Source organism: Cariama cristata, unplaced genomic scaffold (assembly GCF_000690535.1).
Source record: "Cariama cristata isolate BGI_N322 unplaced genomic scaffold, ASM69053v1 scaffold6799, whole genome shotgun sequence".
Lineage (NCBI taxonomy): Eukaryota > Metazoa > Chordata > Aves > Cariamiformes > Cariamidae > Cariama > Cariama cristata.
This window is the reverse complement of record NW_009637345.1, coordinates 3,820-18,984: the sequence shown is the minus strand read 5'-3', so window position 1 is coordinate 18,984 and position 15,165 is coordinate 3,820. Positions and strand designations below refer to the sequence as shown.

Genomic DNA, 15,165 nt, shown 5'->3' with positions numbered 1-15,165 from the left:
TGAGACCAAAATATGCAGTATGATTTACATCACATGATGCACATAGGAATAGACCAGAAAAGGAGGAGCTGCTCCCACTGTCTGCTTCAACAGATACAACTGCAGGCTGCTGCCAGGAAGGACGTTCCCACGTTCTCTCCTTACCCTGGGCCACCATTCACATTCATTTGATCATGAAATGAGCCAGATCAGGAACAAATTCAGCTGAAAACTGAAGCAACCAGGAAATAAGTGATAAATTTTCAGCTTCATTAGTTTCCTGATCTGCTATGAATGCTAGTGCAGAAGCGCAGCTTCTTCTCATTCCAGCCGTAGCTCACACATTACATTGACCTAAAGTGATCAAAACTCCACCCTTGGCGCAAAGTCTCCTGAACTGCTGCATCATGTATCATGTCTGCAGCTGATCTGCCACATCTGGCTCACGTCTGCAGAAGGGTGGACAACTTGTCGAAGGGGTCAGTCAGGTGCTGGCACTGACACCAGTGAGGAGTCTGAACATCCCAGGTATGGTGGGGAGCAGGAGTGCCCTTTTCAGCCCATCTGGCTCATGAAACCTCCTTGTTAGGGGACAAATCTAGCCCTAGCCCATTGCAGATACAGATTCCTGCTAGCATTTTTGCAGTGAGGGAAGGTATTCAATGGGTTGTTGACTTCATTTACACATATTTGTGTAAATTCAGAAATGAAGAAAAATCCCAGTGTGCCCATGGGGGATCAGGCAGGACCAGACGGGTTATGGGTGCCACCTGGGGCGTTCCTAGGCAGGGCTACGCGTGCCCTGTATTCAGAGTCTGTCACTGCATGTTATCACTAACGTGCTTGAGAGGGAACAGTTGAGTATGCCTGCTCCCTCTGCATCATTTAAGAGTCTTCTGGTGATCATGAAGTCCAGTAGGTATCTGGACTTTTTAAAACAATTTAAATCAAATACGTAACATCTTATGAAATGATACTGTAGTTACAGATTCCCAAATTAGAAGTAGATGAGCATAGTATGTTTAAATATGAATAAAGATTATGCAATAGTGCTAGATAACAACTTTTAAATTATTTAATTGGTGCTTAATTTTTTTCTTTAAAGTTTAGTTCAATTATCCTTCTTTCAAAAACAGAAGCAAAAATCTTTATATTTTAAGCACATTGTTAGCATGCTTTGTTAGAGTCCAATACAGCTTTATTTAATTTGACACACTGTAGTACTCAGGGACCTTTATCTGCATCCATTATATGAATTTTTGTCAAAATAATTTCCTCTGCCAGTATATTACCAATATTTAATAATGCATTTTGTTCAGTTTTCATTTCAATTAAATTAAATTGCAGCAGGTTGAAGTCCTGGAACTCAGGAATATAACCATCTGCTTTTGGTTTTATAAATACTATAAACATCTTTATTTTTCTTCAGGGTTATTGACAGCAATGATCACATAACCAATTACAGAAAAGAAGACTTTCTGAGCATATTTCCACACACAAGGGGTTCTGTTTAAATTTGTTGGAGAAATGTTTACTGGTGTTTGTCTAGTCCCCAAGTCCCTAACAAGAGGCCATTTTCTCTTCTCAGAGTAACAACTGAGATGTTAAAGTAGCATTTTTTTTTGTTCTGAATGAAAAAACATCATGTGGATGTTGACACACAAAACCTTGGTGGTAAAGTCTACATCCCCTTCTAATTTAACATAGGAAAAGGAAGGATTTCAGTAGAAACCCTCAATAAATGCTCATGTATCACTCCATCCATGCTCAGTCTTATTCCTGCAAGCCCTTGCATCCCACACAGCAGCATGAAGTGGTGTGCAAGGACTGACCGTTCTGGGTGTGAATATAACCAGCTCTCGAGCAGGCTTAGGTCTTCTCTGTCTGTTACCCTACTTGTTACTTTGGTTGAGCTCATTATATTCGTTGTTCAAAGTAAGATGCTGATAAGTACAAATATTTCAGGAGAGGTTGAAGCAGAGCTTACTGCCCTGTTTGATAGTCTCTTGTATGTCTTGTATTTTGGCAACAGCCCTTAAACTGTGATAGGTTGGCACTACTAACAAATTATTGTTCATTCTTCTAAATAGTTGTATGAAAAGAATAGATTTTTGGTACCGGTGATTTCAGTAAATCTTTTTAAATCTATTTTGAGACTGCAAAGAACAGTACTTGCTGGCTATTAGTGTCCAAAAACAGTCACTACAGTTCTCCTTCATGCAATGAAATCTCGGTCACCTCAGGAAAGGGCTACGAATTAACTTGACCAGAAAGTAACACCCCCACAATGAGGGTAAGCTGACTGAGATTGCCATTTTGCTTACAAAATTACATTTTGCAAAACCTGCCAGTAACAAAATAACTATTATTTTTCAAGTGACACTGCAGTCACTTGGTTGACTTTACAGTCGTTATGCTTTGCCTTGATTACTTTGCATGCAAAACAACTGATAGGAAATTTTCAAGGGTGATAGATCAGTATCTCCAATTAGATGGTTCAGGAGACCCTGCTTTAAGATCAGATACTCCTTTTTTGGAGCATAGACTTCTTTCATAAATATGTGTAAGTATACATAGAAACATCGTTGTAGACACACATGAAGTGAGTGTATGTCTGTCCACATGTCTGTCACGGATGAGAAGGGACAAAAAGGCAGCTGTGGACAATAACTGTGAGGGCAGGGAACGGTGAACTTCTAAGAAAGGGGATGATAACCTCTAGAGGGTATTTGGCAGCTCAGAAACATCAGCTATAGGCAGGGAATAGCGGCAGACACTTTACAGTGTTAGCTACGGCCCTGGTAAATATGCCACTGTGGATCCATTAGCACAGATTCTCAGCTGGTGTAAATCCTTATACCTCCCTTGACCCAGATACCAGCATGGTACCTTACAGCAGCTGATGGACTGTCCTGTGGGTGTCTAATGATTCACTGAGCAAAGCTGAGTGACGTTGTATTACAGGTCTTTACTCTTTTCAAGTATACACATCTGACCCAGGATTGAACACGTTAAGGGGCTGAATGGAGTAAAGATGCTAATGTGTAGGTGGCAAGTGTGAGGTGGCTTCATAGGAAAAATCTGCCCTTTATCTTCTCTGCATTAACACCTAGAAAATGGCATGTTCGGTTACTGAACCTTGATGGCTCATCCCAGCTTGGGACGGGGCTGTTCTGGAAGAAGCTCCATGCCCACAGCTGGGCACTCGGCCCAGGGAGTTACCCAGAAATGTTACCGATGTTAGTCATGAGAGCTCCTGTAGCAGAAAAATTGGACAGGGAGGCTGCTAGACCCTCAGACTGAAACCTATAACGTTTGAAACGTGCAATATTTACAGTACTTAAGGAGATGTGATTTTTACGAGTCAGAGTTTAGCTGCAAAAACAGGTTCTTTCTGCTAAAATGATGAAGCAGCTCTAAGTGAAGTTGCTGTAAGGAACAGCTTTCAGTTTGCCAAAAAACATTTATCTTGCAAACACAAATGCTCCCTGCTATAGCTGGTCAAAATATTTTGATTGCATCCAGTAATGGAATTTAGATGGTATTAAAACTACTTATGGTTCAAGTAAAATGTACCTAAAGCTGCTACATAGAAAAAGTGAGAAGAAATATTGAAAGTGTCAGAAAAGTATGGGGTTTAAATTTTTTTTTATATATTTTGTCTCTTAAAATATTTTTAAAGACATTTTCATTTGGGAAAAGCTGAACTATCTCAGTATTTCCTAGACCAAATTTTGAGATTTGGTGTCAAAATAGCATTTTTGCTTTATGGATGAGTTGCACTGAAATCTAAAAGTGTTAAATAGAGGAGATAAATAACTTTAAAAACAAAAAAAAAGGTTCATACATTATGTCATTATTAGAGATACCAAAATTAGGTTTTGAAGAGGGTTTTTTTTTTGTTTTACTGAAGTACTAAATGGAAGGGGTTCTGGTCCATTTGAGCACCCCCAAAAACCACCATGCTTAGGGAAATTCAAAATTTTCAGCAGGTATTTTGGCCAGCTGTGGAGGGGAGCCATATGATGTGCAAGGCTGTTAAGGTAAATGTTTAATTCTAGAAATCTTCAGCTTCGCAATCCATTTCTGCCTAACTACAATTTTTACAATTAACAAGGAAAATAAAACCAGTTTCTTTTAACATGGATTTTTTTTTTCCTATTTAAGCTGTTATTCAGATAATTAGCAAAAGTACAATAAACAATCAAGTCAGGAGTCACTGGAGGAGATTTATACTCTTAAGAAATACATAACTGATAGAACAGAAAATTTTCTGCTTTGAAACAGTAGTAACTATAGCTGTAATAACCTACTAATCTCTTAAAATCCTTTTTAGAAAAAATGCTATTCAACAATAGCAATCAGGCAGAGGAAAATTAGTGGCGTCATTACTTGAGAGATGAATATCAAAACCTGGAATGAAAAATTATCTAGTAGTTCACAGAGGAAAAGGTAGACTGATAGATCTTTAATTATTTGTTTGCAGTGTCAGTGGGATATGAATATGAAACATGTCCTGATTTTATTCTGTGGGAGAAGAGAACAGTAATCCTTCAAGGCTTTGAAATGGATGCTTCAAATCTGGGAGGCTGGTCTATAAACAAGCACCATGTATTAAATCCACAAAGTGGTAAGTCCTTCCTTTATTAACTGGCCATGCAGAAGAAGAATACAAATTTTAAAGGAATTAATTGTTCAGATTTTAAGCGTTACGCTTCCTAGTGTGTAATCCTCTTTGAATGTGCACCCTCATTTATTGAGAACTGAACTGTAAATGCCATCTGAAAGGATATTTTTAATGTTCTGCCTCCCAGGTATTAAACATTAATATCACTAACTCTGCAATCGCTAACACCTTGTGGTCATTTGGTTGGGAAAAGGGCATACTAATTTAGGTTCGTTCTCACACTGTTGGTATAGAAGTACCATATTTTAGGTCAGTTTATAGTGCATTATATTCTCAATGAAGTGTCTACACCCCTAATTCATCCTATGACTAGCATCAGTTAGTAGCATCACAGCACCAAGGAGACAAACTGTGCATGAAAACAGACCAGCTGAGTGAGAGGTAGCACTTCCAAAACCACGCTGCCGGTGCGGTATGCAGAAGCTTTTGTAGCTGCCCACTCTGCGGAGAAGCACAGTAAGCTATTCTTCAGAACAATCAACCCAATACCTTTCAAAGCATTAGGAAAAAAAAATGAAAAAAATGTAAATGCTTTCAGTGTCATAACATTAACCCTGCAGAGATTGTTCAAGCATGGAGACTTGAATCTGTTTTCTCATTGCTTTTTTGTTCCTGGGGGTTTTTCTTTTCCTCCCTTAGCGTTTATAATCAGGAACTAGTGGGATCAAATTATTAAAACAATACTTGTAGATAAATTATAGTAACTAGAAAAATATGGTTTTGCCAATAAACAGATATTTCACTGTCCAGGGGAGGAGAAACTTGGGGTCAGATTTCAGCACTTATAAATCAGCAGAGTATTGGATTCAGTAAAGTTCTCTCAATTTGCTCCAGCTGAGAGTCTGTCCACTAAAATCTATTTCCATCTGCAAACTTCTGTTAATGAAGATTCATGCACAGATGTATGGCTGTCAGGTTTTTACAAGTTCTGTTGTTGAATGCGTGGCTACAGTATAAATATTCCAAATACAAAAGGTCAGATTTAGTTTGTAAATTATCTGGATTTCTGTTTTGATTTAAAATAGTTTGACATTTTAAACAGCAGATCTTTCATACCCTGTCTTATTGGTTTGTATAGATTGTCTCTTTTAAATGCCAGCTATTGACATTTAACACAAAGAGAAATCTGACCTCAGTCAGCTCAGCCCCCAACTGTGAGCCCCATAGTCTACTCCTTAGTGCCAATTTACCACTTGCATAGTTTAATTTCAAGACTAAATTGCTGGCAGTAACTCCAATTTATATGACTATCTGCTAACTGCAGTGGTTACTACTATAATTCACCCCATAGGCACTAACATGTTTTGAGATTTTGTAAAGTATACAATTATAATCTGAGAAGGGCTAAATCATTGCTTTCCTGAGCCCAGGGTACATGGTGACAGATTGCTTCCTGGCCCCGTCTCAGCTGCGTGCAGAGAGCACTGACCTGTCAGCCACATGCCACCTCCTCTGAAATCGTCCTGGCCATGTCCGCTACCCCAGCCCCATAACAAAGGTGGGGAATGCGAAGCTTCTTGTACCTGCTCCTCTTCCTCGCATGTTCCCACTGTGCTGGGCACAATCAAGGCCGAAGTCAGGGGTGAAGCTGCTAAACATCTTTATTACTTACAGAGACACAATGTGGGGAGGGCGTAAGTGCATCTGACTTGAAATCAGCGGCTCTGTCCTGTTCACAGTTCTCATGTGAGAGCATCTGGAGTGAGGAGCACAAAGCCCAGCCAGAGCTCAACGATGTCTCAGATGTTCCTCATGATTATAATAGGCTTTGAGCATGCACACCTGGCTCATATATAGAAACTAGAAAAGCAGTTAGGAGCAGAAAAACGATGACTATACCATAGCTAGTGCACACCTAACAGCCTAACGAGCCTGTAGGCTCATATTAAAGCAATGAAACCAAATAATGAACTGTGTTAACCAGAAGGATAAAAATAATGAGCATGCTTCTGGTCTTACCTAGAAACTAGTGAATTGCTCTTCCATGTCAGATATATAAAATGTACTTTAAATAAGGACAAGACTATGATTCAAACTTAGAATTATGTATTTCAGACTTACCTCCATGCCACCATGAGTGAAATGAAAAGCGTGAATAGCCTTCTTCAGTATGAATATATTGGGATTTTTCACTTTTAATTAAAGCATTCCCTCTGTATGTATGAAGAGCTGCTCTTTTTAGAACCATGAAACCTGCATCTGTTTTTGAAACACTGTCACTGGATTAACTACAGAAGTAGCGTTGGAATATAACATAAATGTCTTTCGAAAAATTCTCCATTGCAAATTTCAATTTTGTTTTCAAACTAAAACTAGAAGGACTTTACTTGGTTAGTTAACTAGTCCTGAAGAGCTTATATCTAACTTCAGCCACTAAGCCTTGTCTTCCAGCAGCTCTGCTGCTGTGCACAACATTCCTACTCAGAGACAGGGTGGATATGCTTACCTCCCTCCCCATAAAGGCTAGTTTATTTTGTAACATCTCTAAAATAAGTAAGTACAACAGAAAAGTTGTAAAAATAAATAGATGCAATTTTACAGAATTGCACTTCATAGCACAGTCCTTAGACTGTGGGAGGTACAAGTATTGACATGCAGGAACCACAGCAAGTAAAAACTGTGTTCTGTTGCCAGATGTAAGTAGCTTTTAAAAAAAAAAAAAAAAAAGAAAGAAAAAGAAAAAAAATATGTCCAATTCCAGCAGCATAGTTGTGAAATAACATATATTGTTCCAATGTGGCTGTCACTGGAAACTCAAAGCTTTTTAAATGTGTGGTTTTGCATCAATATGACTGTTAGGTTAACAAAGGATCGCATCCTGTTCTCAGCTGTACTAAACTGTTCTTTTCCCACTTTTTTTTCCCCTCCAGTTTATAGGTTTGATCACTGGTAATTCGTGACATGATTAGATTTTAATGTTCTCTAACACAAAGGTTTTGGTCAATTTGGAAGATCTTCAGGGCATTTCTCATAATCAAGAAGAGAAGTCATACCATAAATACTAGTTCCTGTATAGAGTCCTTTTAAAGACACCTATATCTCATGCTTACAAATGAATGTACCATTAACCAATTTTTCAGAGTATTCTTTGAATTAGATTTTTCTTCTGATTGGCAGGTATATTGATTCCATTTTTATTTATCTGGGGGAATGAGTAATTTTATAGGGACTTGATGCTTTAAGGTAATTTCAGCCCCAGTGCAACACAGCATCAACTAAAATTAAAGCAGCAGCTCGAAAATCTGATATTAAGCACATGCTTACATTTATTGACAGCAAAACGTATTCTCCAGAGCCCTAATTATTTACTGGCCTTTATATAAGGCAGTTGAAAGAGTACCTTTACATTGTTAATTTCAGACAAAGGGAAGCATCTTCATTTAGCAGTATTTTTATCCGGGCGTAAGGGAGGATATTGCCATTAATTTTACTGGCATGTTTCCAAGATGTTTTTTTTAAGCCAACGTTCAAATGTATGTATTGTCCTCTATTGTTCAGAAATAAATTTTTTAAAATATAATTCCGTTCAAAATAGCTATGGCAACACTTAGTAGTTTCCAAGGAGAGTTTTAGTTTTAGACTTACCTGAAAGCCACAAAAAAAATAGTTTAACAGAAGTTGGTAGAGAGGGTACATAAATACATTTGCCATACTTTGGGAAAACTCGGACGTGTCTCAACATGTCCTGCCTGCAGTATCTAGAATCTGCTCATTTCCCAGTGTAAGAGTCCTCCAGAAAGTACATTCCCTTGTGTTTATTCCTTTGTTCGTGCCACTTTTCTGAAGTACTGGGCTTTCCAAGGCAAAGAAGAGATTTTGGACTGTGATCTAAAAGAATACCTGTCTTCCGTTCAGAAATAGCCCAAATCTTACAACAGCATGTCATTTTAAAGGTACTTCTTAACTATATTACCACATTGTTATTTAAAAGAAACACTAAAGCTATCAGCTTGAGAAAATACATCTTTGTACTAGTTCTGGTATCACCAACCTAGTAACTGGGAAGACTTTCAACAATGTGTGTTGCAGAGCAGTACTAAAATAATGACACTGGAAAGTTGTTCTAAACTTTATGGCAGAACTTAATATATTCTTGCTGGTAAGACATTCATTTGTGCCTCAGAATTACTCCTTGACTCTTAACTTGGCTTTGCTGCAATTGGCACCATTTTTATATACCATGAAGGATTCGCATTTAAGTTTGAATATTGATTTTGTACTGCCACTCAGTGCTCTTTTGTGAAAAATGCGTCGTAGTGCTGCTATTAATCTCCGTTAATTAAATATTCAAACTGCCTAAGAAATTCCTCTGCTACCTAATAAAAATTTATGAGTAAAATGAATATTAAAGTAGTAATCCCCAAGAAATCAGATAGCACTGCAATTAACGGTCAATTTGTTAGAGCATTAACCAACCATGAGTTCTGCTCATGATGTTGGCTTTTAAAATAGCCACTAACCACTAATCGACAAAATGGTGATGGTGAAGCTTGGGACTGAACAAAATGGGAAGAGATTAGTGGAACCCTGTGACAGTCTTTAAAAGATCCAATGTTTGTTGGTGTTCCGGTAATCTGGTTTCTAGAGGATTGCATAATCCAAAACTGCAGAATAGTTTAAATGCTATACATTTGCTTTTTTTGTCTCTGTTTTCTTCCCTGCCTCCCCTTAGGAATTGTACACAAAGGAAACGGTGAAAACATGTTCATTTCCCAGCAGCCACCAGTCATCTCAACCGTAATGGGCAATGGACACCAGAGAAGTGTCTCTTGTTCCAACTGCAATGGTCTTGCGCTCAACAGCAAACTGTTTGCCCCAGTTGCTCTTGCTTCTGGGCCTGATGGTAGTGTGTATATTGGGGACTTCAATTTTGTCAGACGGATCTTTCCCTCTGGAAACTCGATTGGCATATTAGAATTAAGGTAAAAAAATAATTAGCTTTCTCTGCTTAGTGTTCATAATCCTGGTTGTGATATGCCTATGAAAACTACAGTGAGCCTTTTTTTCCCTTGGGACTTAAAGAAGCAGCCACATTTAGTTGCCTTGTGAGCACATCTCATCAACTGTCAAACAAACTCATCAGAAAACTTACGCTTACTTTAAAGTCATCAGTTTAAAAGGGCATCTTAAGTGGCCTTTAGAACAGGTTTTGCATAATGAATTTCTACAAAGTACAGAATTAATAAAGCTAATTTTTGTTCCTGCAAGATTTTTCATAGATTTTCTCAAAAATTTAAAATATTCCATGAAGCTTATTTTTGAGGAAAACCCCATAACTCAATAGCAAATATGCAGATTATCAAGTCACAGCATTGTGGCTGAAGGTAGACTTAGCATGTTTAAAATTAACACAATTAAATTGGTGCTCATCTGTAACAAAGGATGTGACTGAGTTTAAGCGGACAAGAGCAAACCTGGCCTTGCAGTCTGATGTGTCACAGGCTGGGCCTGTGCTACCGTTAACGACTCCCCTGGAATTACAACTCCAGCTTTCCATTCCCTTTCAGGGCCAGAGGGGAAGGCAGGAAAGATTTCGGACACTGATACACTAAATATCTCTTACTTAATACCCATGAATCTCCAACTAGCTAGCATTGCTGGTGGTGATGTTGTGTGCTGTTTGTTCAGAATTAACTTGACAATGTGCAGGAAGCAGTTTGAGAGAAAGAAATAATCCTGAGTAACAGGATAAACAATGTTTTGTTATTGGGATACAGCTCTGTGAGCAGTCAGGCAAAGAATGCAGTTTTGTTGCAGACTAACATTTTTTGTCTTTTTCCTTTTTTTTTTTTTTTTTAAAAAACCTGAACCAATCTGTCTTGCTAGGAATAGAGACACAAGACACAGGTAAGTAAAACACAGTAACAGTAATATGTGAACTATGTTCAAGGAAACAGTCTTACAAAATTCCTTTTAGAAGTCTGGATATGGAGAAACACTCTGAATTTAATAAATACAAATGTTAATAAAATTCACCTTTGTTTATAGTAAAGTAGGTTTGATTTGTTCCTTTTGAAGGAATGAAGTCACCCTCTAAAAATCAGTTTGCTGATCACCAAGCAGAGATGGAGAGGTTTAAACCCAAAAGCCAGGAATGCATTTCATAGCTGTCATATTCATTTCACATGGTGTTTGAATGATCGGAGATACAGCCAGCCAAGGAAACTAGAGTTTTAGCAACAAAGAAATAATAAAAAAGGCTTCAGAGTCACACAAGAGGACTACACTTTAGCCGTTCTAGGATACTACAAACTTTAAAATTTGCCACAGTTACAGAGGGTGCACAGCAGACCCCAGAACTGAGGATGCTGTGTCACAGCTCTGTCCAGCTAAAGTGGCTTCCCCCACTTCCAGTTAGCATTTTGGCATTGCAGTGTAGGAATTTCTTTAAAAGAATGAACGTTGCACATTAGGCTTCTGCAACAGACGGTGAGGGAGTTGGTTATAACAATCCAGCTGCAGAAATTATGTTGCATGCTAGAAAGAGATAGCAAGGCACTCGGTATCCTTAGAAACAAACTTCTTAGCGTTTCAGTACTTAAATGAGATAAATAAACCATCACTACTACAACTTAAGCTGGTAACTTCATGGCATAGTAGCAAGTGGAGTGTAGACTGAACATGTGTTTGCAGGATGAGAGTACTGGTTGGAATTACTCACTTTAGCCATGAGAATGCTATTGAATACTATAAATTATTTGCCAGCCTACTTACAGATGATGTTACATCTCATATATTTTACAATGAAAACTTTAAAAGGGAAGACTACCACCTAGTTGGTAAGTACAAGGTTCTGTTTTTCAATTGAAGCATTGTTTCCATTTGCTTTAAACTGACCAGTATCTTTGTAAGCTAAGAAAAGCAGCGAATTGAACTTATTTACTCTGTAATGCATTCAGAACATGAATCAGGTTTTAAATTCAGGGGTTTCTTTTGTAAAGTAGAATTTTTTTAATACCTGCTCACTAGTACGAGTTTCTTGAGATGAGCTTAAACCTTAATTAAATCAAGTTGTGACAATACTCAAGTACCCCAGCCCTATTAATTACAATAATAGTTGCCTCTGTCAGTATTCTGTCCAAGTAAAATCTGTGGAAAGTTGGAGGAAATCACTTGAAGTTAATGTAGTCTTTGATGTTATGGGGAATTACACTGTACACCATTCTCTTGAGGCTGTAAAGGCCATAGTCATGGTTGAAATTTCTGGGACGCTCAAAGAAACATGTGGAAGGAACAACTGAAAGGTGTCAGAGGCTCATAACAGTCCAGGCAGGAAAAGGCTTCAAAATCCAATTCCTCAACACAACTTTTACTGTACAAAAGAACAGGGAAAAATGGTTCTTTTTACCAGGACAAAGAAAATATTGTGTAAAAAGGGATAGAGTTTGGAGACTAGTAATCGGAGAAGGCCACTGATCTTATTTTTGACTGTTTAAAAAGAACTTATCCCATTTGTTTCTCTTGTCATCAAGATTTTAGTAAGATATAGGAAAGCTGTTTAATAACTGGAAACTAGGCTTTGAGGTTGCAAGGAAGAATTTTACTACAAGATAGTAGGAACTTGTTATGGAAAGATTCATTGTAAATCCTTCTCTACTTGACATAGTTTTTAATAGGTTAATTTAAGTAAACTCAGATTTAGATTTAATTGCAAACTTCTGCAAAAGTAGCAAGTATTTTATTTTGTTCCATTTTTTACTAATACTCTTTAAATTTAAAGATTTTTAGAATGCAAGGCTTTAAGCGTAAACATCAAGAGTTTTCTAACAAACAGCCAGTCTATTAAATGTAACAACAAGGATGACAGAAAATGTGTCTACAAGGAGAGTATATAACGACCCCTGGTTCACTGCAATTTCTGCATGATGAACCACATGTTTATTTAACATCTAGAATTCTCCTTGCAACTTTTTCTGCAGAAGTAATTTATTAAAAATTCATCTTTTGGCTGGCCAGTCTCTTCTGAGCTCGCTGCAGAGAGCACAAATGATTCTTAATGTTTTCAACAGATAAAATTTTATAATACTGGTGATACATAATTTGGCATTAATTGCCTTTAGCTCATCTTCTTACTCATCTTTCGTCAGACCATTGTCCTCTTATTCACTATGTTTCCTTGGACTGGGTTTCACATCTGTTCCCCGTCTGTGGGAATACCTACTTCCTTATATTTCCCCCTTCTGTCTTTCATAGACATTTATGACTAAAGTCAGCTTTAAGCTAGTCTAGGTTGTGGCCTAATCCTCAGAGATGCTGAGTAGTTTCTGTCCCTTTTTGGATGGGGAATGAGAACTGAGAGAAATAGGCCCAAGCTCTCTCACATTTATCATAGTACAGCATTAGCCTTATCACTTAAAAATGGAACTAAGATGTCAGCTGATCATCTGTTAGAAGTTTCTTAGCAATATACAGAGTACTCAGTAGATTGCTAAAATAAAAGCTATTGGTAAGTAATTTTTCCATTGTTTTGCAACATTGCTCAGCAAGGTAGAACTGTCTAATAGGTGATTATAAAGCTTAGTATCTGCCTCAGCCAAGCAAAAACTTCATATTTAAAGCGGCTCCATCAACCTGAAATCAGGTCAGTAAAATAAGTCAGTATCATCTCAGACATTGTATATCTGTCCTGGAGCTTCTGCCAGTTCTATTTTATCGAGGTTCTTCCCTTCCTGCTGCATTGTGGCGTGAAAACCCGGCCCTACAGAAGGAGCTGTACACCAAGTGTTGTCAAACTCACCACAAACAGAACTGAGAAAGCTGAGAGGAGTAATTCACTTCCTAACTTTGTTGCAGCAATACTAAGTGTTAGCTAATTGTACCAATGTTAATCAAATGTCTCTAACAAAAAAATGGGAATTGGACAATCTTTTTAATCTGTAGGGCAGATTAAGGAAAGTCCCGTGTCAAGTTAGAGAGGAGGCAGGCGGGTCAGTGCCTAGCCCAGCCACCTGGCAGAAATCTTCTCCTCCCCCCAGAAACATAGCAGTGATAAAAATACTGTCTGAGCACCTAAATGCTCTGCCAGGCGTTGGCCACCACTCTGCCTGTGCCTACCTCCCACCACTTCAGTATCCGACTGTGTGGTTTAAAGGATCTACACCTATCTGAATTTTTATTTTCTAATCAGGACTACACTGCAGTCTCACCAGGGACACCAGTGTGGTGTGCCATGTGGTTAGACAATCTCCTCAAACTGGAAGTTAACTTTGCACTGAAAAAGAAGTAAAAAGTCTTGCTGGTTAATAAGATGCAGCCCAGTTCTCCGATTAGAATTTATGATCCTCACCATTTAATTAACATATGTAAATATTTTTAAATAACGTTTTATAATCTCAATAAGGCACTTCAGTGCATGAATTATGGTGCATTAATTCATGCCTAGTTGCACTGTCAGTACTTGGCCTTCTGCCTTGCTCCTGACAATACAGTCGGCATGAATTAAGGCACCATATTTCACACCTTCATATTTCCTAAGGTTTAGAAACAGATAAAAATAACCAAGAGTGGGTATTTGTGCCCATGCAGAACAGTCTGTGATTCACTTTGCTGCAACTCGCAGATTTGTTTTCAGTGCCAAGAGTACTAGGACTTACCACGTATAGAAAAATGACCTTGCTTTTGATAGTAATAACTATAACTCAGCTGAAGTCACTCCGGTTAGCTTTATACTGGGTGGCTTGGTACTGATGGACAGACTAACTCCACCAATACTGCTTTCTGCGTAAGCTCGCTCATACGTAGCTGGCTGGTCAGGCTCTGCAGCCAGTACTAGTTCCTTCCTTCTCAGCAGTGGTGCTTGCATGAGCTACATTAAAGCTGGTCTCGCTTATGCCTCTGTCATCTCCAAATCATTGAGCAGATGTCTTCAGATAAGTAGAATACAATTGTTATGCTGCCACGAACAGAGATTAAAAACAAAAACAATTTAACTTTGATGCTCTTCTCTTCTATTTTAGTACAAGCCCTGCACATAAATATTACTTGGCTGTTGATCCAGTGTCAGAATCCCTTTACTTGTCAGATACCAACACCAGAAAAGTCTACAAAGCAAAATCTCTCATTGAAACAAAGGATCTGGCCAAAAATGCAGACGTGGTGGCAGGAACAGGTGATCAGTGCCTTCCATTTGACCAGAGTCACTGTGGAGATGGCGGAAAAGCGTCTGAGGCCTCTCTCAACAGTCCAAGAGGTAAGAAAAGAGCATATCTGAAGTACTTGGTGTTGGTCATCTGTCATTTCCTTCCATTATTTAGAAACTCAGATGCAACTGGATGTACAAAATTGGGTCTGAGGTGATGATTTAACCAACTATAAGCAAGCCAAATAATTTCATAAAGCTTACTCAAGTTTTTAATACCACCAGTCCTTTGAGGGAGTAGCACAAGCAGCAGGCTCCAGCTAGCATTCTCTGAAATACCCTTTCCTTGTGTGGCAACACTCCTCTTTTATTACCTTTCAATTGCAAGGTGGCAGCATTTAATTATATTTAACTTTTAAGC

The 15,165-nt window shown here is 38.2% G+C and overlaps 1 protein-coding gene across 1 annotated transcript in view; it reads left to right on the top strand.

Moving 5' to 3' along the window:
- The window catches only part of LOC104167891 (teneurin-1-like), a gene marked incomplete at its 3' end in the record, with an annotated part of 162,577 nt that extends 147,722 nt beyond the window's left edge, over positions 1-14,855 (top strand). Inside the window, exons 21-23 of the mRNA XM_009708288.1 lie at positions 4,466-4,609; positions 9,339-9,588; positions 14,623-14,855. Coding sequence (XP_009706590.1) covers positions 4,466-4,609; positions 9,339-9,588; positions 14,623-14,855 — 627 coding nt within the window. The remainder of the gene's footprint in view (positions 1-4,465; positions 4,610-9,338; positions 9,589-14,622) is intronic.
- Positions 14,856-15,165: the final 310 nt, after the last annotated feature.